Below are 25,936 nucleotides of genomic sequence, written 5' to 3' on the forward strand. Positions count from 1 at the left end.
ATAAACAATTCAGGGGGTTTCTTCTTCTTCTTCAAAGGATGCACATCTTGGAATGTCTCCAACATAATGAGGGCATAGAGAAGATATCTATCCAAAGACAATGGAATCTATTTGGTACCCTGAAAAGAAATTGGCAGGCCTTAGTGCCAAGTGTTCAGTATAGTTGTGTGACTGTAGATACTGTGGCCTTGCCATCTGATAAAAATTATAATTAAAATGTTGGCCTCTTTGGTTCCAAACTTTTCAGTATAATATATTTTCGTTGTATTCAGTATGTTTTGTTGGTATAAAAATAACCTTTCCCCCCACTCCCCAAAGGATAGTTTCTTCTGACTAAGTCATGCAACTACATCAGTGCAAACATGAAAACCAATCACTCGCTTTTAAAAAAAGAAGCAAAAGATTTAATTTCAAGTATAAAAAAAATATAAAAAGTACCGTCTCATTTCAGTCCAGTTTCATCCAGTTTGGGTTGACACTTTTAAATTGCATAGCTCATGCGGCACTTGTTTTTAAATCTAGAGAACAGTGAGCAAAAGGAAGTGCACCATCAAGTACCAACCAGTCAAGGCATTGAAATCTGCAAGTGCTATAGGAACGTGCATTCAAGCAGGTTGTGAGTGCTATAGTGTAGCATGGATTTCTGAGCTCTGCAGCCACCCTTGATATGGAAGTGTTTGGAAACCAAACTAAATGTAATACCCTCTACTTGTGCATTCTCTCTCTCTTTCCCCTCCTCAGGATGTAGTAAACATTCTCAGTTTCAAACACTGTGTGCTACTCCTTTCCCCAAATATATCCATTATGTCATTGAGATTTCATTTATGGCTCATACATTTACTTGTGCTAACACTGGCTTCTCTTTCCTTTTGTCCTCTCCAGCTGTTCCCATTGTCATCTTACTGTTACTCCGAGCATGGAGCTTCAACTCCAGGTTTTGATGTTGCAAATCTTTTTGTGAATGTAGTACGGACCATGAGCAAAACTAGAACAGGAAGGGCCAACTCCTTTTTTTTTTTTTTTTTTTACAACATAACAGGGATAATTGTTCACATGGATGGCATGAGAGAACCTAGCTGTCCAATAAAGCATAAACTCATGCCGATCTACCATTCAGAAGAATACAGCTACCATTTCTGATATTAATCACATGGTACTGTTTCTCTCTCTCTTGCACACACAAACATGCATACATACATACATATAGTAAGAGAGAGACTGGTTTCATCAGTGTGTTCTCTCCTGGAAGTGCTATATGCATATCTTACACTTCCCATCAGGAAGAAGGACTTATCTTGCACAGAGCAGATAATCTGCTGCTTTAATTTAGACCTTAGAAATGATGGTAGTTGGTTGCTTGTTTGGTTACTGAAATGCTTGTCTATGAGCATATAGGATTGTTTTCTTGTTTTGTTTTGTTTTTTTAAAAAAAACATTTCATTGTAAATATAGGGCTGGCTGAGAGAGAGAGAAAAAAATCTTACTGGTCTGTATGCATATATCACCAGCAGACCTTTAACTCCTTTACATAATGCCTTCTTCCAAACTGGATCACGCAGTGTGTGCGTTCATGTTGCTGTGTGTATGTGTATATATGAGTATGTGTATGTACATGTATGTACGTGTATACACACACACACACACACACCCATACACTTGTGTCTTTGGGTATATAGGTAGGATTAAGTAATTTGAAAGCATTAGTTTATATGTGGTAGCATACTTTTAGTGTCCAGGATGCATTGACTGCCACTGTCCTGACAACAGAGTGCAATTGATATATATTTATATGTATTTTCAGTGCTATTGCTGCCTTTGCCACTGTTGCCTCTGCAGTAAGGTTTAAACATCCATGCCCAGAAGGAAGAAAAAGAGCAGTAGCGTGTCCAGATCCATTCAGTAGGGGAATCTCCTCACTCCCCCCTCCCTCACCTTCCCTGCCCCCCACTCCTTTCTAGCATCCTCCTCCAGATCAGGCACAGCCACATTCTTCCACAATCATATTGGGAACGTCCCTCTTCACGATGTTGTATTCATCATCAAAGTACAGCATAGATATTGTGCTAAGTTTGGTTGGAATGCAGCAGGAGTTCACGGTGCCTGGGTTCAGCCCTCGCATGCGGTACTGATTCACGACTGCTGTGTGAAAAGAGGAAGCTGAGCCCGGGACTCCAGCCAAATAGGCTGGGCAGCTCCCTTCACAGTAATTCCCATAGTAACCCGCTGGTGCTATGATCCAGTCAGTCCATCCGATGATCTTAAAGTCAATGTAAAACTCTTGCCTGCAGCATAAATTGGTCCGGCCATCGCATTCCAGACCTCTTTTCCGAATCCTGTGCTTGTTGTCAGCCAATCGGGCTTGCACCACTAAAAAAGGCCGGTGGGATTCATCCCCAGAATCCACGTAAATTGGCAGCACTGAATACTCTTCGCAGCCTTCACACTGAATGTCCAAACTCAATCTTCTCTCTCCTTTCTCAAACAGAGCTTGGATTGCTTCTGTCATAGGAAATGTGTGCCAACCACTTCTTTTGAGATCAACTTTCTTTTCAACCACATTCCACTTGTTGCTGGTGTCCGAGTCTTGGAAATACACTTTGACTCTTACTCTTCGCCGGCTGCCTTTCTCCAAAACGTAGGGAAGCAGCTTCAAGTAAAGCCACAAACTGGCTTGAACCACAAACAGATTCTGATTCCCTTCATTAGAAATGAAGAAATAGAGGCGCATTCTAGAGGATGACAGGTCATCTGGAATATAACGGAGGGAGAGAGAGAGAGAGAAAAAAACCATTAAGTTGACACAAAGATGTTTGTGTTAGGTTTTTCTCAAGGGAAAAAGAAAGAAAACGAATCATGGATTGAAACAAATGCATAACATTATTAAGTGCCACAAATAATATATATAAATGGCTAAACTGAAAAGAGAGGGGTGGAATACACACCATCAGCTATAGATTGCACAGTTGTTCAGTGGCTGAATCAGTACTAGAAAGCCATTATAAAGTATGTTCCCAGAGAGAAACTAATAAGGGTATATAAGGAGAGGGGGAGCCAGATCCTTAGAAATCAGTGTATAAGCAATTAAGTTCAGATAGATGGAAAGTCATGAAAGGAACTCAGAGCACCTGGATAAGTGCTAATTAGTTTTTTTTTTAAGTGTTGGCCTAGCATAGGCACCCCTCCTGTATAATCTTCCCAGAAAGCACAAATTGTTAACAGTCAGGGAAGTTTTTTTTTTCCAGAGAAAGGATTTGGTTACAATATAGATCCACTGTAAACTCACCCAGTAGCTCTATAATTCTTGGGAAATGCAAGGACTTTCTTGATTTGTCCACTTGACCAAAGCAAATTCTTACTGGGATTGTAAAAGTGTCTGATTTTGATTGTTTCACATTGCAAATAGAAGCATGTTCCTCTGTATAACAGTATTCAGAATATAAAAGTGTCAGAGAAACCCTTCTAGCACAACTATCTCCCTGACATTTCAAAGGGCTGGGGTGAGGCAAGTTATTATTCAGTAATATGAGCCTTACCCACCAGTAGCTCAAAGGGGTACTATCCAGGCAAAGGTTTACTACCGGAGTAATAACTGAAATGACAGGACAGTTGCATTTGTCATAATTGTGCCCAAAGATATAGCTTGTCCTGCCATAAATTCTCTTTTGTGCCATTCTTAAAGGTACAGGATGCCTGTTTTATTTATTTACTTGGCATCTGGACACCTAAAAAGAACTAGTCATCTTCTACTCCTTACAGCTATTTTGTTTAACTAAAGGACAAACTTTAGACATTAACTACACACAATTTTTCTGGATATTAAGCAAGTTTTCATTGCAGCCAACGGATGACAGATCTACACTTAGTCATACTTAGAGTTGCTCTTGAAATCAACTTAGTCAAACTAAATCAAGTCCCACCGATGTCAGTGGAATTAACTGTGTATCCAACATAACGCCACTGCTGTTTTCTTTTCATTGAGATAAAAGCAAGGAAAGCAGATGCTATGAGAAACTGGTTGCTGCTTTCTGGTTCATATTTATAATATGAACTTTAAATGGAACAAGCTGGCACTGAATCCCTTACCCAAACACCTCTGACCTAGAAATTACTATCCTCGGCACATTTATGTGAAACTCAGCAGGTCTACCTTTGAGCAAATATGCACAGGATCACACAGCTCCAGAGTTTATTCAATATTCTTCATTCTGCTTCAATTCATTCCAATCCAATTCCACATTGTTCAGTATGTTGAAAAGAAAAACCCTAGTGCTGACATTGTCAAGCCAAATTGCAAATCTTTATACTTTAGACCTAGTTCTTGCAATGCCACAGGATAATGCTTCATTAGTATGGGATGGATATATTTTCTTAGTTTATACTCTCCAGAAACACGATGAATAAAATATCATACAGTATATTGAATGTATATTTATCATAAAGCTGTACTCCCAACACATCCAAACAGCATCAAACCCTTAAAGGTAACAATAACATGCCATGATAAACAGGTAACAAATTATAATTCCACTAGGGGAAGAAAACTAAATTTTAGTAGTTTTGTCCTTCTCTTATTTTACTCACCCTGGTAATGAATGCATTCACTTATCCCTCTATCTTTTCCTGCCCTGTATGTATTACAATGGTTTTCAAACTTTTTGCCATAAAACAATTCTTTTTAGTGGCTTCTAAGGAACCCCTGAACTTTTGTTATGAATACAACATTGCTGCAATTAATTTAGAAGCACATGTCATATTCACTCTCAGCTCATACATAGGACACTATTAGCCAGTGCTTATTGGGTGTGATCCAGCACACACTTAATATTCTTGTACATTTCTCTGGAAAGGAAATCTTGTTTGTCATCTTTTCATTGACAAGTACCTTAAGAACCTCTAGGGAATAGCATACTTGACAATGGTATTTACACTGGTGGTTTTGCTAGTTGGCAGCTGTAGGACACAGAAACGTTAATATAAAGTATCAGAGAAAGGTAGGATAGACGGACAGATATGGTTTATGAAGACGAGTAATAAAATCTCACTTGGATTTGCAAGAAAGTAACTTCAGCAAATTAGAGCAGCTAAACTGGAGACATGGGATAGACATGGTGCTATTAAAATAGAAGGAGCAACAGAATCATAGAGAAGCGTAGAAGTAGACAAAAAGGTGGTCATGACACCAGAGAAAGAAATACAAGATGATGAGCCAATATTGTTGTGATGTGGGAAATAAGAGGGGGAAATGGATTAAATGCTATCATATAAGCAATTCTTATGGGTGAGTTAATACAAATAGGTGAGATTACAGGGTAATAACTGATCATTTTTACTCATTCATAACTTCATACTGTGGTTTAACTAATACACAAGTGGATGCCTATGGGATAGGAAGTAGAAAGTCTTACAGAATAAAGCATGCATACAAAATGATATGGATGGGATTACCAAAGGAGTATGTATGTTAGGAAAAGAAGTTAGAAGCCACTGAGTGGATGGATATATCTATACCCAGAATACCCAGAAGACTCTGAGGCTGAAGAAGAGGGAGCAGAAGAAACTCAAGTGCTAGGCAGAATGGGGGGTTAGAAAGATAGAAAGATTACTGAGCAAAATAGGTCAATAAAATAGAGCAATAATTAATTTTACTGGTTGATAGCAGGCACAAAAGGAGAAGAATCTATGGCCAGGGAGATGGGTGGGGCAGGGGGACGGGGTTTGAAGGATGAGAATGGATTCCTGGATGAAGAGGTTAGGAGGAGATATATTCTTTATGACACAAGATTTTTAAAAAGCAGGATATGGAACATTCAGTGGTATACCAAATGGAACCAATGCACAGCAGGAGAAATTGTGATTGGGTTCTGCATGGTAAAGAACTGTGCCATTAGGGTGGCACAGGTTTCTGGCAGTAACACACATAAACCTATAGCCTGTGGGAGGAAAATATGACGAAGAGATCTGATCAGCAGAGCCTGGAGGATGGGTGGCAAATAGATGGGATTTTTGTAGCAGGCATGCTAACAGAACGTTAAGCTACACACCCATTAGGTTAAGCTACATGCCCCATACGTAGCCATTTAAATGGAGCAAGTACTGCAAATAAACAGAGGATCAAACCTGATCAATTTGACAGAAAGCAACGATGGAGAGGGCCGGGAATGGAGGGGCGTGGGACACATGGCTGCCAGAGGGTAAATCAGAGCAGAGCAGGAGTTACAAAGGTGTGACAGGAATTGAGCCCACCTGGAAAACGAATGAAGACGGGTGGGGCAGTAGCCGGAAACGGAGAGGTTAAGGGGGAGCGCAAAGCAGAAGGGTGGGGGTTGCATGGATGGGCCGAGCCAGGACGGCACCGGTTTGGGGAAAACGCCGAGGATGGGCAGTGGAAGGGAAGAAGGGAGTCCCCGCAAGGGAGAAGCAGCAGCAGAAAGCAGGCGGGGGAAAGACCGGCGGCCTCCAGAGGGAAGCGGTGGGATTGCAGGAGACCGGGAAGTGGCTCGCCGGGGGCAAGTCGTTCCGTGGCGGAAGCGACGGATGCTCGGGGCCAAGGTGGACGGGGTGCGGGTGGGTGGGTGGGTGCGGGGTGCACGGGCGGCCCACCCACCTGTCTCGGCGAAGCTGATGATCTCGGAGACCTGCTGGTGAGCCGCGGGCCCCCCATTCGCCTGCCCGTCCAGGTTGGGGATCTCGACGCGCCCGTCCTCGCGCAACTTGCCGGCGTGCAGCTTGCGCAGCGCCGTGACCATCGCCGCCTTGGGCACGGCGTGGGTGATGTTGGGCCGGTCGCGCATCTGGAGGCGGTTCAGAATGTGCCTCTTGATGGCCTCCAGGAAATCGCCGTCCACTTCGCCGGGCTCTTCGGGTGGTCGGCGGAAGCCGCACGAGGTGCAAGTGTCCAGGGGTGCTGCCCCGGGAGGCGTCGGCGAAGCTCCGGCGCTCAGCATCAGCCAGCAAGCCTCCACCAGCAGAAGCAGAAGCGAGGCGGTCAGGGGCCCCTTCCGATCCGCCCCGTCCATGCCGATCACCGGGCAGTTCCGCTCGGAGGTTGAGATGGGAGCTTGGGAGCCGGTCGGTTCGGACGCGCGGAGCTCAGGGCGATCGGTGGAGCGACGGACAAGCCCCACCAGAAGAGTGCCAAGCGGAGCGAAGAAGGTGAGAACGGCGTCCGAATCGGCGGGGGCACAAAAGGCCAGTCGGAGGAGCTCCGGCGGAGAGGTTGCGAGGCGGAGAAGAAGAAGAAGGGCCGATCGGGAAAGCCGCTTTCCCCAGGGCAGTCGGAGTCCCCCCGCGGCCTCACTCGGTCACTTGCCAGCGGGTAGCTCCAAAGCAGCCAACTCCTCTGTCATGATGTCAGTGGTTTGCCTTCAGGCAGGCAGCGTCCAGCCAAAAGCAGGCAGGAGGTGGAGAGAGAGCGCTCTTTTTTAGCCAAGAGTCGTCGGGGGGCCAAAGGGGAGGGGGAAGACGGGGTGGCGTGGAGGATCCACGAGGCAGATTTGAGAGTCAATCCAATTTATAGCGACAGGCTGGGGGACACTCCAATCAACGATGCCTTCCTATCTTTCGCCACACGAGGAGGCGGTCGGCTGTGGGGGAAGCTCGCCAAACCCAATCCACCCAAGCCGGTCCCTTGATACGCTCTGCAGCTGTCCTCTTCGGCGCGGTGGGCGCGCTCTCCGGTCTGCGCCTTGAGGTCGCTCCTCTCTGACAAAGCCGGTTAACCTGAAAGCAGAGAAGCGGAGGCAAATGGGGAGAGAGGATGGTGAAAAAAAATCCGGTCGGTTGCAAAAGAAAAAAAGAAAAAAACCCTTTAGCAGCTGCTCCTTTCTCCCTGACGGATTTCTCTTCTGGATCGAATTGGGGCTACAGTCCAGCCGATGGGTCCCTTTCCTGGGAGTCCCGCGAGTAATTCACCTTTCCAAGTTATAAAAAAAAACAACAGAAAAAAGAAAGGCGGTTGGAAACAAACGATATCAAAGAAAGCCGCGGGAAGAAGAAGGAAAAAGCTCCCGAAGTAACTTGAAGAAATCTAGCCAGTGAGTCCTGCTTGAAGCTGCTAGCTCACTCGAGGCTCTCCTTCGCCTCAAGCAATCCCGTCCCGGTTCGTATTTGGCACCAGGACTTCTTATGAGTAAGCACAGTCTGCGAGCGCTGCCTCCCTCTGCCAGTTGATCTTTGCTTGTGCCTCGTATTTTAATTTCTCTCTCTAGCTCGCTTCCGCTCCTGAACCTGACGGTTCCGCCCCCGCTCTCCAAGCAAAAGGTCTCGGTTGGAAAAACGCTTCCCTTCTTCTCCCCCCGCCCGCCTGTCCGCTTCTCCCTTCCCCCTCCCCTTCCTTCCTTCACCTGCCAAATCGCAACGTTGAGCCACTTTTCTTTCGAAAACGTTTGTACGGATTGCAGCAAGTTCCTGATGCGGAAATAATCTCTCTGCTCGTTTCTTCAACGAACCCCTATCCCTAATTTCCTCCCTGACACGCGCGCGCGCGGGCGGGCGGGCGCTCACTCACACACACACACACACACACAAGTGTAGCAAAAGTTAGCAGTTAAAGGTGCCCCTTGCCAGTCTACGAGTAATAACTGTTGGTTTGCAACTCAATAACGTGCCCAGTTGCCAGCCTGTTGGGAGGACAGTTGCAGATGAGAGTTTGTGCAAGGGACGGCCTTAAGACAAAGTGCCTATAGAGATTCTCGATCATCCAGGTCATGGTTGTCCCAAAGGTGCTTAACTGGACTTTTCTTGTCCCCCTTGAAAACGTTTCACTTCGAATCCAAGAAGCTTCTTCAGCAAAACCTTTTCGGGGGGGGGGGGGAAAGAAACCCCAAGAAAGTCCAGTCGCCTTTTGAAAAGCACCTTTGGGTTAGGCAAAGTGCACAGCTTCCAGGTCTTGCCTACCAAGTGGAGATAAACCAAGCAGTAGCAAATGCTGGGTTGTTGTGGGAATTAAATAAATAAACCAGACAAAGTGTGACTGTTGCATCAAAGGGACAAGATAGGAAATAACTGTATCTATCCCCAGTAGGGTCCCCAAGCACAACATACCTTACTTGAGAGAAACAGCATACTAAAAGAAATGTTAACATGAGACAGCAAATGGGCTTCCATTGAGTAAGACCAGGAGTTCAGCTGGGCTCCTGGAGACCCCATAGGAATGGATGTACACGTGGTATGGAAGAGGTTTCCCCTCGCCCTCTACAACATACAAATTGTTTTAAACTTTTCAACACGGGTTACAGTAGTTCATCATCTCCTATCTGAGAACAAACAAGGTCCAGCTTGTTTAATTTTTAAGATCGGCCAATGTTGGCTGGCACTATCCAGAAACGTACTTATCCCAGAGCTTTCTGGGGGGTTACCTGGGGCCTCCTAATTAGCCCGATTCATTTCTCCTTCAGTAAAAATTTCTGTTTCCCTTAGGTTGGAGTCAAGATTGGAGCCTAGGGCAGATTTAACCCAAAGTATGAATGGCAGGCAACAGTTTTGGAAAGCGCTCTACAAAGAAGTACAGAAAGCAGGACCAACTTGAGCAATCCAAAGATTTGTATGCGCTTTACCTGAAAGTGCAAAGATGTTAGCAGGCATCTCTATACAGGTGGTGTTTCTCATGATCAGCTTCTCTAAAGAAGGGCCAGAGCTACCGAGGCCTTGTACTTTTGAGCCTTAAGGGGTCAAAGGGCTTTGAAACAGAGGCGTTCACGTGTCACCCCTGTCACCCGTGCCCACAAACACTTAGGACAGGGTGCACGTAACGCGAGGCAAGGAGTATCAAAGACGGGCAGCTTGCCAGAGGACCATTGCTCCTCTGCGGCCACATCAAACACGGGGGTCGTACAGGGAGGAAAGGCTGACTGGGAAGTTACAGCTAAGAGATGGGCAGAGGAAGGGAGAGAAAGACAAAAGGCAAAAGGGGCTGGCTGGTGCCCTGCGCGCCTTCCCGCTTGTTGATATTCCGGGGACATGCTCGGCTTGGTCGCGGCCGCCTCTGGCGGGCTTCTCATCGGGGAAATCCCTGGCTTTCCTTAAGGCCTGGCTTCGAGCACCTCCCCGCCATCCAGCGCCCGTCCTTTTTCATCCGCTCTCGCCGAGGGGAGAAGGGGAAAGGAGGGGTTAGGCCGCTTGTCCCCCCCCCACCCCGACGTGGGGGTGCGTGGGGACTGGGGGTGGCCTTGATTCAGCCGCTCTGGCTCGCGGGCGCGGCTTTTTTAATAGGCAGCCGCAGGCTCCGAAGGCGGCGAAGAAGGGGAGAGGGGGGCGAGAGAGAATAGAGCTTGCACCTGGCACTGCCAGTGGGAATCTTGCCCTTATCCCGGGCAACAGAGAGCAAAGAAACCAAATAAAAGCCACCCAGCGCACGAAGACAGCACACAGAGAAAAACGCACACGCAACCACGCCGTTAAGAGCCAAACGCTCGCCGGAGGCGGAACAAACACACACCAAGCGAGCGCTTTGCAACAGTGGGAACAGAGCGCGAGGGAAGGTCGGGGCAACGTGGCATCCTTATACTCTGAAGCCCCCACACACACTCCGCCTCCCCCAGAACTCGCGGCCCTATAATGCTCTGAGAATCAGGGCTCCAAACCGTTCCCGCCCTCGCCCCCAGTTAGGCCTCGGCTCTGGGGCCCTTGAGAGCTGAGACCAGCGGCCTCCGGGGCGCCCAAGAGAGTGGGGGGGGAGGGGGCTGGCGGCAAATCTGTCAACGTCTTTCCAAACACGCGCACGGCTCTCAGTGTTTCATACATTCTAATCAAACACGCGTTTTCTCCAGGGAGAGCCGGGTGGATTGACTCTTCTCGGGTCTGAGCTTCTTGAGATTTCTGTCCGCCAGTAACTCTGGGGACAACCTGACTCGGAAGTCGGATCCTCAAGGGCTTTTTCCTTTAGGTCCCGGATCTCAGCCGGAACTTGGCAGTGCGAAGTGGCTCCCTGCCAAGAAGTTGAGCACCGAGTGCCAGATTTGCTAACGGATAGCTCCGTTTCACTCGATGGGTGATTGTCTCCTATGGGGCAACCGAAGTCTATGAGTCGAAGAGTTTGAGGGCTTTGGGCGTCCCGCGTGGGGATTCCGTTGATTCGGATTAACACAATCTGTGGGGCCCACGCGCGCCACTCCTGAGCCCTCGGCGCTGCTTTTCAATGGCTACCGCGGAACACAGCGGGATTCAAAGGGGGCGCGGGAAAAGCACCGCCGACAGAACAGAGGCTTTGCTTCGCCGCTGCCGAGGATGCCGGCGGCAGGTTCATTGAAGGCTTTTTTTTTTTTTTGCCTTGGCAGGAGAGCCACTTGGCCACCCGCTCCAGGCGGGGTAGAACCAGCCTCCCCCCCCCCACCCTTTGGGGACAAGGCCATGCGAAGGGGGCGAGTCTGTTACGAAGTAGGCGAAAGAAGAGCCGTCGCCGTCAGGCGCCTCCCTGGTCCTCTCTCCGGCAGGCCTGAGACGATCCGGGGAACTTTAGGCAAATGGCGCCGCCTGTCGCTTATTGCTGGAAAAGGGCCAGCTGCCCACTGGAAAGGTTCGCCCGCTTCTCTACTCGCGCGGTCTTCGGAGGAGGTGTTATGGCAGACAAAATGGATTGCTTCCGTTGTTTTTATACTTCCTTGGCCTTGGTAAGGCCTTGGGGCAGATTCTTGCCGAATTTTCTTGAGGTGCTAATAATTAATCCATTGATAATCAACGATTTGGAAGCGCTAGCTTAGCCTGCCTCTTTCACCTCCCCTGCCTTAATATCGGAATAACTTTGCAACTGTAGGGGGATCCTGCAGGTGTGTTGAAAGGTGAACGCTGGAATGTTTTCAAGATTAAAGACCCCAGTTTGAAGTTTAAACTGGGTGCTTCCCCACTTTTTTCTGCATCTTGAGCTGTTTTCTGCAGAATCACTGCCAGTTTCCAGTTGGCAGCACAGACGAATCGAATAGTTTGTCTTCCTCTCCGTTTGCTAAAGAGCTTTGTGGGCACTTTGTTAAGAAATGCTGTTGCATGAAGTAATTAGGTCAAGTGCAGAGACTACCAAGTGTAAATCGGAATGAATTGCCCATCTCATACCAAGATTTCTATTATGACAAGTATCACCTTAAGGTGATCTACTTTCTGCTGCTCTTAGGCAAGTGGCTGTCATATCACCCCACAAACTTGTTCACACATCATTAACCCAAAATTTGGTTTTATGTTATAAAATTGTTTACACATCATTAAACCACAGTTTAGCATTATTTTATAAAAGCAGAGGCCAACAATAAATAAAAGCAAGTGCAGAATATAATGATATTTCCTACCTATATTAAGATTGCAATCTATATACTTGTAGTAGAAAATAACCCCACCAAATACAACGGGAATTACTTTTGCATAAATAAGAATGGGAGAATGGATTTCATGTAGTCTGGCTTTATTTCAACTTTTCCTGAAATTCATTGCATTGTATGAGTGCCTCCTATATATATATACTAGGCCATCCATTTCCCTATAAGTCTTAGTTTCAGAGATATTTCCTTACCTAAATAGAGAAACAAAATTACCAAGGATGGATAAAAAAGAAGTGGAAGCAGAAGCTGGATTCCCCATTGAATTTCATTGTGGGAATCTGGCAAGGAACATTGGAAATCTTCCCTTCCCTTTCCTTCTGCTGCTGCTGCTGCTGCTGGGTGCTAGTAGGTGGGTGTCAGGCCCAAACCCAAACACAATACAGACAATTCAGTCGAGACCTTGCCTTTATTTTGCTGCACGTAATAGCCAGAGTCTTGCCAAACTAAATAGCAATAGTACTTAGACTTATATACAACTTCACAGAGCTTTACAGCCCTCTCTAAGTGGTTTACAGAGTCAGCATATTGCCCCCAACAATCTAGGTCCTCATTTTACTGACCTCAGAAGTATGGAAGGCTTGAGGTGGTGAGGGTCAAACTCCTGGCAGTCAGCAGAATTAGTCTGCAATTATGCATTGTAACCATTGCACTGCCACAGTTCCTGGTTATGAGGCTATAACCTAACCTGCTAAATATATCCTGAAAGTTTCTGTGATGTGGTTACCATAAATCTCTTCCCCCTTTCCCCCTCCAGCTGAAGACTGCACAGTCTCTTAATCCAGGCCTCTCTCTGACAAGATTTATTGTCTCCTCCCTCCCTTTTGGCTCTGTATTGCCAAAAGTCCTATCCACTAATTCCACAGGTGCATATTCCATCATGGGGGAGGGAGGGAGGGATTGCGAGACTGGCTGGGAAACTGTCAGGGAAAACAAGATCAGCACTGAAACAGCCACAACTTGCCCAAATTTCATTTATTCAGGGGTCATGAGTTTGATTTGACACACATTTAATAAGTTAGTTCATTTGGTAGACCTTGATTCAAAAATTGCTCCCTTATGATGCACCATTTCCCTCTGTTACAGATCATGACGTTGTGAGCTGCCTAGAGTCACTGAAAGTGAATGGGCGGCCATATAAATTCTCCAAATAAAATAAAAAATACAATACATGACATCTATATTTTAGTAGTGTGTGTGTGTGTGTGTGTGTGTGTGTGTGTGTGTGTGTTATATATATATATATATATATATATATATATATATATATATATATATATATATATATATATATATGTGTGTGTGTGTGTGTGTGTGTGTGTGTATAAATTAGAAGAGGCATATTTCAAATCCTGGGGCACTGTGATAGCAGAAAAGAAATTTCTGAGCATCATGAACATTTCCAGGTTGAAAATGATTAATGCTTTCTTTAAAATATCTTTACATAGGAATTAGAACTGGTACACTTTCAAGGCTGTGATTCCAAGTAACAAACTCCACCCAAATTCTGAATCTTTTACCTTTCTGAATATATTGTACCCTGCCCAGAGTTGGCTGGAACGGCCTACATTTGTTGCAGCTTAATTCTGACAAAATATTATTTGGCTTGTGTTGTTCATTACCTACATTTCAACATGCATTTAATAAATATATATATATATATGTTTAGTATCAGGTGTTAATTAATTCCTACTACATAAGAGCAATTGAGCTTATCACCGAAAACTCAAATGTGCTGATATCTCATGCATAAAATAAAATAAGATTTCTTTATTTAAATCTGACAACTTCTTTTCCTATAATTGCAACATCAGATGCACCTGATTTGTCAGGAACATACGGGGGAAGGTGAGTCTTTTGTAACTCTATTATATATTGGTATATCCAAAACTTTAACACTTACGCTGCAGGTTCTAATATCATTCAATATGATTTCATTTTCCAGTCTAGTTGAGGACTTGTGATCTTTTTCATATTTTTTCCTGACACCCCATTTACAAGTATTAACAGCCTCTGCAGCTCCACATTTATAATTTCATTTGCAGCTCATAGCAAGTACAAAAGTTGGCAGTTTATGCCAACATGAATATCCAAATAAATCAATGTCAGAAACTTTCTACACATTGATAAAAAAATGGACATGTGATCAAGTGAACTAATAAAGGTGTAGATACTGCTCTAATGTCAATAATTTAATTATTACTAGGAACTATTATTATTTTTTAACCTGGTGCAATATTTAAATCTAGAGTATTAAAAATATTGGAAGCATAGCTTTAAACCTTCAATTATATAAAACCTAAAATTATATAAAACAAAACAGCTTAAAATTTGAGTGTAATCTAGAGCTTTAAAACTGAATCAGATTGAAATAGTCACATAATTTGTATTAAAACACTTTATCTAAGCCATGCGTGTCAAACTTGGTGTCACATTGCCGTAACGTGATGTATTGTGAATTTTTTTTCTTTCATGGGGTGGGGCGTGGCCTGTGTGTGATGCATCTGGCCTGTGGGACACCAGTTTGACACCCCTAATCTAAGCCATCAAAAAGACATTGTAGGAGAAGGAGTGGCAGTTCTAACTGGTAGAGTTAGAGTCAAAAGAGGAGTCAGCCTAGAGTCTCTACATTGCCACAAGCAGACTAAATCCAATCCCTCTTGAATCCCTTAATCCTTATTTATTGCCAAAATAATGCCGGTAGTTGTCTAGATTCCTGTGCATAGGCATGAGCAATAAATCAATTTAATTGGAACTTAACATGTGGTCCTGCTTTCATGCCTGACTAATATGATGTTAGCCCACCCCAGAGTATTTCTAAGGTGGGATATCACCACAGAGAACAACATTCTTTTATAGATGAAATCTGTTTTTTCCTTGTGGAAGGAGTGTCTGCTGATAATCTTTAGTACACAAAGAGATGAATGCTTTGTAGAAGAAAGTATTCTTTCAGTTAATTGGATTCCAAACCAGTTAGAACTGAAGCACCTTTAATTATGCTCAATAGCAAATATATAAATCATCTTTCTAAGAAATAAGTAAAGAATTGCAGTCAGAACTTTCCCAACCCACAGTTTTAAAATACATCACTGAAAGGGGTTGGCCATTAGGAAATTTAAATGATTTCTCACTTCTGTAGGCAGTCCTGTATTTACTTTCATTTCTCTTTGTTTTCCTTTAAATACCTGGGGCTCATATACACCATCATATTTATTAATCTGTCTTTCAAAGAGAGTATGGGAGGGGATAAAATGGCAAATTTATTATTTATCAATGGTTTTTTTGGCATTTATTAGGGGCAAGTGCCTTTGATATGGTGAAGTAGGGTTTTCTGAAAAAACTTTATTACATAAGTCTCAAGGTTCCTGAGGTAAAGTTAAGGCAACAATTTTCAAACTTAGTTCATCAGAGTGAAACATGAATTCTTCCTGTTTCATGAAACTGTTCAGCTTTGCTCTGTTTCCTAGTTGTAACTTTACTCTGCTTTACCAATTGGGGAGAAAAAGCCTGAAAATTACTTATAACCATACTGTGAGAGAATTATATGTGGACTGCAAAAGACAGGATGACCTAAAAGTAAGATTTTCTTTATCTCTCTGCTGTCATCTCCTAGTTATCCGGATTTTTGTTGCCCTTATTTAGTAGCCTTCACCTCCAATATTACATATGATAATTAGTGAAGAAATGTACTTTATAGTAGTGTTATAGGAACGTCTACACTGAAGCGGCAATTATTTTGTTCCCGGCCTATGGGCTGAAGCAGTATTGCCAGGGACTTCAGTTGATTCTTAAATCTGTATTGCTAGAACACTTATGTTTTCTCCACAAGTCTTTTGTTCAATTAATTGGCCAGGGAAAAGTTGAGAAGAAATAAAAGATTTCTAGAGCATAAATAAATAAAGAATGGGGGGAAAGGCTAACTTACATATAGTAATTATATAAATTAGACAGTCTACAGTTGATATTATGCACATAATGAACTGATGAAATAAATAAATATGATTTACATATTGAAAAAATTTTATTGCCTAAGAGCATGCAGTTTATATCTTCCTTTATACAGAAGTAGAACATGAGATAATAGAGTTGGAAGAGGCCTTGGAGGTCTTCTAGTCTAATCTAGAGTGGCAAACCTTTTCAGCACCGAGTGCTGAATGGGAGCATATGCGCACACCCCGGAAACTGGAAGAGCAGCTCCCTGGCGCGCTGCACGGGAGCACCAGAAACCAGAAGCTCAGCTTCCTGGCGCGCACATGCGTGCTGGCTACCTAGTATTCCAGTTTCTAACGTGCATGCGTGAAGACCAGCTGGCTAGGGAGCTGCTCTTCCGGTTTCCGGCACTCCCAAGCATGCAAAGACCAGCTAGCCAGTGTGCGTGCGCGTGCTGGAACCCAGAAGCGCAACAGGTGATGGCTGGCATGTCTGGAGAGATGGCTCTGCGTGTCACTTCCAGCACGCGTGCCATAGGTTCGCCATCACGGCCCTATGCCATTGGTGGTCGAGTCAAGGCCATCATATATTTTTGTTTTTATATATTTTCTAGTTTAAGTGCACCAAATAAAATAAATGAATTGGAATAAAAATGGGTACAATTCTTGTCCCAAAGTTGCTAGAGTTTTTGAATAAAGTGTCTAACTGTACAGATGAGAACAGATATTGCCTTTTGTTTACTCTTAAGAACAACTTTAAAAAACGAATATGACTTTTCTATGCCTTTTGTAAAACATCACATTTGAGTATAACAGTTGATCAACAAGACAAAGTTATATAACATAATTAATATGTATTAATTGTATTTATAATTTATAATTGTTTTTATAATAAAGTTTTAATAGAATCTGTTTATTGTAGTTTTATGGATTTGATTAACAGAGTTTATTAATATAGTTCTATACATCTAGAATACACTTACAATAAAATGGTGATTAGAATTGCATATTAATTGAAACTTCAGAGATAAATATCTTACAAAGAAAAAGGTAATCAAAATAATAACGTTTAATGCATATCAGCGTGTGATGCAGTTATGATAGTCATGATTGGAAAATAGCATTTAAGGGATTAATTTATCTGCAGTTTAGCTTTACTAACTATAGATGTTTAATTATGTCCTTTATCAATATGGAAGTCTCTCACGCACGATTACAAACGATCAAACAATTTTAGGATTAAGAAGGTTAAAAAGATGCAAGCTTCTGAGTTAACCAGACCTCTTTTATCAGGCAAAATGGCAAACAAGGGAGAGAGAAATACTTTCTGATATGGAGCTTTCATTTAATTTTAAAATCCAATATGGAAACAAGTTAGAGAATTGCAAATTAGCCTTTCTCAAGAGTAAAAAATATTTCTAGCATGCAAAACAAAACAAATAAACAAACAAGATTCTAAATCCTAGATTTAAGGGCTCGATTACCAAGGAACTGCTTTTTAACATTGATATTTTTGAATTTTATAGCGTAGCAACCTGAGATATTTCCAGCCCAGATTGACCCACTTTGATATATTAAACTGTGAAAATGCCCTTTAAAAAGCTGCTTTCTGGCCTCTTTTCCCTTAGGGACGACTCTACCTCTTGCATATGCACAAAAACTGAACTATTAGCAGGACAAATGCTTCACACTCTTGGTGTTTCCTCTCTCCCCAACACCCTTTCACTTTCCTAGGTTGCTCATTGTGCTATACTAATCTGAGAAAGGATGGATGCGTTCTCTCTCTCTCTCTCTCTTTTCACACATACAGTCTCAAGCTGCTTAATGTTTAGTTTATTCAGGGTCATGCTTGCCTGATTCATTAAATGCATTCTAGGGAGACAAAAAAGATATTAAATGGAAATAGGGAAGGATCAGATTTGTGACAGATGGGTAGATGTATTTGTATTTAATTTGGGAAGCAGGCTAAAAAAGAAAGTACAAGTGTATTGCTGCAAAGAATGATAATCAGAATAATCTGACTGGGGGCAGTGAACAGTCAGTGACCGGAAAGGTTTTCTCTCCTTTAGCAAAGGTGATTAATATTTCAACAGGAAATGTTCTTTTATTCTTTCGCTGGAATACAACTGCTAGAAGACAACATCTTCCCTGAGCAAGAATGTTATTTTAGAAGATGAAATTTGCCACCTCTCCCTTTAAAATCTTTTTCATTTGATTCCCTTGGATTGTTGACAAATGAATCATATTTCCTTGTCACAATAAGCTGTCCTTGATTTAAACCATGGTCTGGAGGGTTCACATTTCATTGTGAAATATACACTGTAGTCTCCAACCACAATGGCTAGGTTCACAACATCCTAAACTAAAGTCAAATAATGTGTGGCTTAGCATAATGGGTGAAACCCATAAACAAGTAGATTAGAGATACATTATATATATTATCCATTCCCCAAAAGCAGGAGGATAATGATCATTCTGAGCTCAGGAAGCTAAACAAAATAAGGAGGAGGTCTTCTAGTCCAGGCCTCTGCTCAAGCAAGCTATACCATTTCAGACATGTAGCTGTCCAGTCTTCTTAAATACCTCCAGTGATGAAGCACCTACAACTTCTTATGGCAAGCTGTTCTACTAGTTAATTGTCCTCACTGTTAGGAAGTTTTTCCTTAATTCCAGGTTGCTTCACTTCTTCATTAGTTTCCATCCATGGTTTCTTGTCTTGCCCTCTGGTGCCTTGGAAAATAGGTTGACCCCCTCTTCTTTGTAGCAGCCCCTCAAATATTGGAATACTGCTATCATGTCCTCCCTAGTCCTTCTTTTCTCTAGACTAGCCATACCCAATTCCTGCAACCGTTCTTCATATGTTTTAATCTCCAGGCCTTTAATCATCTTAGTTGCTTTTCTCTGCACTTTTTCCAAAGTCTCAACAACTTTTTTTGTAAATGTGATGATCAAAGCTGGATGTAGTATTCCAGGTGTGGCCTTACTAAGGATTTATAAAGCAGTACTAATACTTCACGTGATTTTGATTCTATCCTTCTATTTATACAACCAGACTTATACATGTCTTTGTTTTTAAAATCCAGATATAAATATTTTACAGGTTAAAAACATAGCCTTAAAACAAGGGTAAAGACTGGTGTTATTATAGGCTACCAGGGGCAATTAAAGCAACTAATGTCAAAACTACAGATAGTCCTTGACTTAAACTACAATCAAGCCAGAGGTGGTATTCAGGAGGTTCTGACCAGTTCTGGAGAACCGGTAACAGAAATTTTAAGCAGTTTGGAGAACTGGCAAATACCACCTCTGACTGGCCCTGCCCCCATCTATTCTCTGCCTCCCGAGTCCCAGCTGATCGGCTGGATCTTCTTTTGTTGCCCTGCACAGGAGAACGGAGCTGGAAAGCAGGTTAGTGGGGTGGAGAGGAATGGGATTTTGCAGTATCCTTCCCCTGCCACGCCCATGAAGCCACACCCACCAAGCCACACCACGACCACCATACCACGCCCACAGAACCGGTAGTGAATCAAGCCTAACATTTCCGCTGCTAAATGAGATCATTGCTAAGACTTTTGCCCCATTTTATGACCCCTGCCACAGCTGTGAATCACAGCAGCTGTTAAGTTAGCAGGTTAATAGAGGTCTTGTTTTGGATTAGAAGCAGGTTACAGTGGTGGGGTTCAATTTTTTTTAACTACCAGTTCTGTGGGCATGGCTTGATGAGCGTGGCAGGGTAAGGATACTGTAAAATCTCCAGTCAGAGGTGGTATTTGCCGGTTCTCCCAAACTACTCAAAATTTCCGCTACCGGTTCTCCAGAACTGGCCAGAACCTGCTGAATACCACCTCTGCAGTGTTAGGTTCAATTGCAAATGGCATTCCATCTCCGAATCAGAAATCTGATTCAGCTAATCTCTCAGGGAAAAGGGAAAAGTGGTCAATCTAGATACTTCCTAAATTCAGAAAGGAACAGAATAACAGAGTGGGAAGGGACCTTGTAGCAGAGGTGGGCTACTGCCAGGTCATAATGGTTCTAACGAACCGGTAGTTAAGATTAGACGCAGTTTGGTGAACTGGCAAATCCCACCACTGGCTGGCCCCACCCCCGCCCATTTTTGGCCTGGTTTTGAGGCCATTTTCAGGCCATTCTCAGGCTGTTTTGGGAGCTGTTTTTCAGGCCAAAAACATCCGGAAAGCAACCTGAAAAACGGCTTGAAAAACAGCCCCAAAAGCAGCCTTTTGGGAGGCATTTTGGGGTCATTTTCAGGCTGTTTTGGGGGTGTTTTGGGGGCCATTTTCAGGACCTTTTGGGACATTTTCCAGGCAAAAACTGCCCGAAAAATGGCCCGAAAACAGGCTCAAAAACAGGCCGAAAAATGGGCAGGAGCAGGGCCAGACAGTGGTGGGATTTGCTCCAACTGGCTGAATCTTACTTCTTCCTTTGAGCCGAGTGGCTGGGAGGCAGGGCTGGATATGATGAGTGACATCACCCACCCAGTCACATGACCAACCGGCCAAACCTACCCAGCCAGAGAACCAGTTGTTAAAAAATTTGCAGCCCACCACTGTCTTGTAGGTCCAACCCCCTCCCTGCCAAATAGGAGACCTTACACCATTTCTTACAGGTGGCATTCCTCATACATGAAGACATGTAATCTAAAACCTAAAATGTGGCAAAATGGAGTTAGTCCACGTCTTGGAAGGCACAAATTTTGGAAAAAGACCCTCTAGAAAATTAAACTGATTAAAATCTGCTAACAGCTGAAATAAGTAAGAAAGGGTATAGGATTTGGCACCTATGGTACATCAAATGTTTCTGTAACAAAATATGCCAGGTTTCCTTCCAGATGCTTGCTAGGTGTGGTTGTGGTTGATGAATGTCAACGTGAGAGGAAAAGTAATTGGGGCATGAAAATTTAAATAACTATTCCACCCGTGGGATCTACAAGCAAAAAAGAGTTATTATAGGACTACCAGACACATCTAAACCAAGAGATGCTTTGTTTCTTCAACAAATTCTCAGTTGAAGCAAGAGAATTTTACAGCCCTTTATGTCCTAGAGCAGGGCTGTCAAACTCGCGGCCCACATCCCAGATGCATCACACACTGGCCACGCCCATGCCCAGTTTAGTGAAGGGGGGAAAGTCATGATACGTCACCTGATGACGCCATGACGATGTGAGTTTGACAACCCTGTCTTAGAGAGTCAGGAGAGGCCCAGGGAGATATTCTAAGGTGCACTCATAGTAGCCTGCTTCACAAACCAAATGGACCATTCTTGATCCTAGCCTTGGTAGCTACAACTACACCCAGCCTAAAAAAAAAACTACACAAAGCATCAAGAGAGCTCTACCTTCCTATTATAAATACAGCATCTAAATACAGCTTATTCCAAGCTTGCTAACTTTTGCAAGCTTGGAATAAAAATGTGGCTAATGAGGCAGACAGGCAGCTGTCTACTGTAGACAACCAGCTGTATTGTCACAACACACTGGATCATGAACTAGGCAACCATATTTTACCCTAATATGTTACGTGAACCTTGTGAGGTAAAATACTGGTATTCCTCGACTTACGAACACAATTCATCCCAATGTTTCTATTGCTAAGTGAGACATTTGTTACTTTTGCCCCATTTTATGATCTTTCTTGCCACAGTTGTTAAGTGAATCATTGCAGATGTTAAGCTAGTAACATGGTTGCTAAATGAATCTGAGTTCCCCATTGACTTTGCTTGTCAGAAGGTCACAAAAGGTGATCACATGTCCCAGGGACACTGCAACTGTCGTAAATATGAGTCAATTGCCAAGTGTGTGGATTTTGACCACATAACCATGGGGAGGCTGCAACAATCGTAAGTGTAAACGACGATCATAAGTCACTTTTTTCAGTGCTGTTGTAACTTTGAACAGTCACAAAATGAACTGTTGTAAGTTGAGGATTACCTGTATTATGCAGGCCTTAAGCCTGAGTGGTGTATGATCAGATTCACTCCACCATTTGTTAAGGATAGGAACAGATGTTGTTGTCCACCCACTCTCAACCCATTACAAACACACACAGTGTTTTCTATCTGAAGCCCTTCCAAGTGGCTAGAGTTTATCAGCTTTCATTCCAGTCTAATGATAGAATAGAATAACTGAGTTGGAAGGGAGGTTTTCTAGTCTAACCCCCAGCTTAGGCAGGAAACCCTATACCCATGATGGCAGACATATGGCACACGTGCCAGAGGTGACACACAGAGCCCTCTCTGTGGGCATGCGAGCCGTTGCCCCAGCTTAGCTCTGCTGCACATGCACATGCGCGGCTCCCACCAGCCAGCTGGTCTTCAGGCTGCTGCCACGTATGGGTGGGGGCATGCGGGGCTCATGCAGGGGTATGCACGCGCATGCACAGGGGGCATATGCATACATGCGTAGGGGTCAGGGCGCATGTACGGGGTCGGGGCACATGCATGGGGGACGAATGCACATTGCATTTTGGGGATGCGCAGGCTTTGGGCACTTAGTGGCAAAAAGGTTAGCCATCACTGCCCTATACCATTTCAGACAAATGGTTATCCAATCTCTTCTTAAAAACTTCCAGTGTTGGAGCATTCACAACCTCTGGAGGCAAATTGTACCACGGATTAATTGTCAGGAAGTTTTTCCTTAGATCTAAGTTGCTTCTCTCCTTGGTTAGTTTCTACCCATTGTTTCTTGTCCTGCCCTCAGGTCCTTTGGAGAATAGTTTGGCTCCCTCTTCTTTGTGGCAGCCCCTGAGATATCAGAACACTGCTATCATGTATGTAATGATATTATAGCTCCAATTGGTGTAGTGCAATACCCTTCCTCTCTCTTCCAGCCTGTTCAGCCATTTTAGTTTAGACTGTTGGGTTGATGTGTTCTCAGCTGGTCAGCAGCTTCTTTTCTCCCCCTCCCCTTTTTCCAGTTCAAGGGTAGGCAATTAATTTTCCCAAGGGGCCAGATGAAAACCTGGGACTGTTGTGGAAGGCCAAACTAATAGGATTGTGAAGATGTGTAGGAAAACACACCCATAAATTGGGGGGGGGGGGAATAGCAGTTGCCTTCAAAATAAAAGCAAAGCAGTTGTATTGTGTGCAGGGCATATGCTTGTTTATATCCGATCTCTAATTTTGGACCTCATTGCAGGCCAGACATGGACACCCATAGGACTAGATATGGCCTGGGACCGTAAAATGTTCAGTTCTGTTCTAGTTGATTCAACAATATCCCACAAGGATCATTACAATTTGAAAGAAAAATTCTATAAGATGATGTATCATTGATATTTAACACCAAACAAGTTAACCAGAATGTGTAAAGGTATTTCAAATGAATGTTGGAAATATAAATGTAAAGAAGGGACCTTTTACCATTTGTGGTGGACATGTGATAAAGCAAAGAAATATTGGAGTAGGATTTATACTCTTATAGAAAATTCTCAAAGTGAATATAAAGATAGAACCAGAAACTTTTCTTTGGGGTTTAATGGAAAAAGACTTCAGGAAAAAAATATCAGAACTTCGATGTTATATATGTTGATGACAGCAAGACTACTTTATGCACACAAAAAATGGAAGGATATTTTGATTCCCACAATGGATGAATGGCTGCAAAAGTTGATGGAGGTAGCAGAGATGGCTAATTTGCCTTCTTTGATCAAAGAAAAAACATAAGTACTTTTGTTACTACTTGGAAACCGCTTTTGGACTTTGTGCTTGTGGTAGAAAAAATGAAACTTTGATTTGGGTCTTACTGATTAGATAGATTTGTTGTTATAGAAATGACTAGTTTATACTATCATGGAAAAGTAAAAAGTTGAGGTGTGATATTATTGTCCTATTCTACTGCACCAGAGGAAGTTGAAAGTCAATGCCTTTTTTTTCCCCGTTTCCCTTCCTTTCTATACTGCTCCCTTCCCCTTTCCCTCCCTTATTTTTCCTTATTTTTCCTTCTATTTGCTTTTGTATTTTATATTACCAGCTAATAAAAAACTGTAAACTTGAAGCAAGGACCATAAAGTCTACTAAAATGTCCTGGCCACTATGTTTCTCTTTCTTCTTCCAGTACACCTCCATTCCACTCTTATATCTCCCAATGGTCAACCTTTGGCTTCCTGTCCAGGTTGAAGCTTTCCTTTCCTTTCCCTTTCCATTGTTGTTGTTGTTGCTGAAATCTTTTACATTGCAAGGTAGGCAGGTTGGAACAAAGTTACAAAGTTTCATACTGTTTGTTTGCTTTTATCAACCTGAACCACCAGTTCTTCCTTGCCAACTTTCCATGGACCAACAAAGGAGCAAGCTGGATTATTAGCACTGAAGCACTGATGATAAGGTGTGGTGAAGAGGCTTCTACATTATAGTCAAAGTAGACAACATGGTAAGTAAACACTGAACATGTTTTATTTAACTGTTGTTTAGCCAAAAAGTTACTATTAATACTTACTGGGTTCAGTACTACACTGAACCATAAACCTTAGTAGCTAGTACCATAACACATGGTTATAAACTGGTACCATATAAAATGCTAAGTTAGTGCAATGTGTATGCTTTCAGGGTCTGTTACTGTTCCATAATGAAATTGTTCTGTTAGAAGTATCAGATTTGTGTAAAAAACTCTTTAATTGGTTTCTGAGTATATTAACAAATATCTTGAAAATATTCTGGGCCATTCGCTTTTCTCATTTTAGCCTACATTCAATGTTGTAATAGCAAAAGGAAGCAGAAATCCTTCCTTGATGCCTAGATGAGATATAAATTAAAATATATTTCCTCTTATACATAAAATTTCATTATTTTTCATTTTCAAAGTGTCTTGAAAAGGCACTTGGTGAAAACCATCATAAAATATTTTGATTTTTCTTCCTGAAACTAAGTTGAATTACGTTGGAAAAGAAAGTAAACTCTCAGGTCACAGTGCTTGTTCATCTAATTAAAGATAACATCTGAACCATGTCATAGTTAACCTGTTTTATTGTGAAGTAGCAAAAAGTTTGTTTTGCCAGAAGATATAGCTGTTGTATTACTCTCCTCAAAATTAAGGCAACTACAGTCACTGGTTTGATTTTGGTACATGGCTTTCATCTATCATTCTTAGTTTGAAGCTCATAATCTTAACTCAATTCCCTTTTTGCATTTCCTATATCCAGATTAGCTTGGAGCAATTTTCTCAAACACCACCCATTACTGACATTCCACCCTTACTAAGTCATGGAAGAATGTTTATTAATGAAATATCTTGAAACATCTTTTCCTCAGTGTTTCAAACATGATTTATTCATCCAATATTCCACTGATGAGAGATTAATTGGTGTGCAGAATAAATTCAAACTTTAATTGCAGATGGCGTATTATTCCGCTTGTCATGTATTCCTCAGCACCTAAGGTACCATATGGGCCACACCCTTTTAGCTGCCCTTTTTGGTTCAAAGAGGAGTTTTAAAATAGAAGCCGGTAGATCTTCTGCTTCTCCCATTTATCATACACCTTTTCTGATCAATACTGGATGTGCTAATTAAATATTATGTGCATGAGCAAACATTGGCTGAGGAAATCAGATAAATTTAAAGTGGTTATCCCATTTTTTTCAAGTTCTGATTCTAGGATTCTTTGTTAGTAATATTTTAATTGCTCCTGCTTCAGGAGATGCAACCATCAGTGGCAATTTTGAGAAAATCTTGATGACACAATCACAATCACACAATCATG

At 42.8% G+C, this 25,936-nt stretch overlaps 1 protein-coding gene across 1 annotated transcript; it reads right to left on the reverse strand.

The window, feature by feature from the left end:
* Positions 1-383: 383 nt before the first annotated feature.
* Positions 384-8,163, reverse strand: INHBB (inhibin subunit beta B). Its single transcript, XM_026665473.2, has 2 exons — positions 6,605-8,163; positions 384-2,748 (listed from the first exon to the last, which is right to left on the reverse strand). Exons 1-2 carry the CDS (start codon positions 7,014-7,016, stop codon positions 1,973-1,975), a joined length of 1,188 nt encoding a protein of 395 aa, XP_026521258.1. The 5' UTR covers positions 7,017-8,163; the 3' UTR covers positions 384-1,972.
* Positions 8,164-25,936: the final 17,773 nt, after the last annotated feature.

Source organism: Notechis scutatus, chromosome 1 (assembly GCF_049901735.1).
Source record: "Notechis scutatus isolate UNSWTSFEM ecotype Mainland chromosome 1, rNotScu1.2, whole genome shotgun sequence".
In the NCBI taxonomy this organism is placed as follows: domain Eukaryota; kingdom Metazoa; phylum Chordata; class Lepidosauria; order Squamata; family Elapidae; genus Notechis; species Notechis scutatus.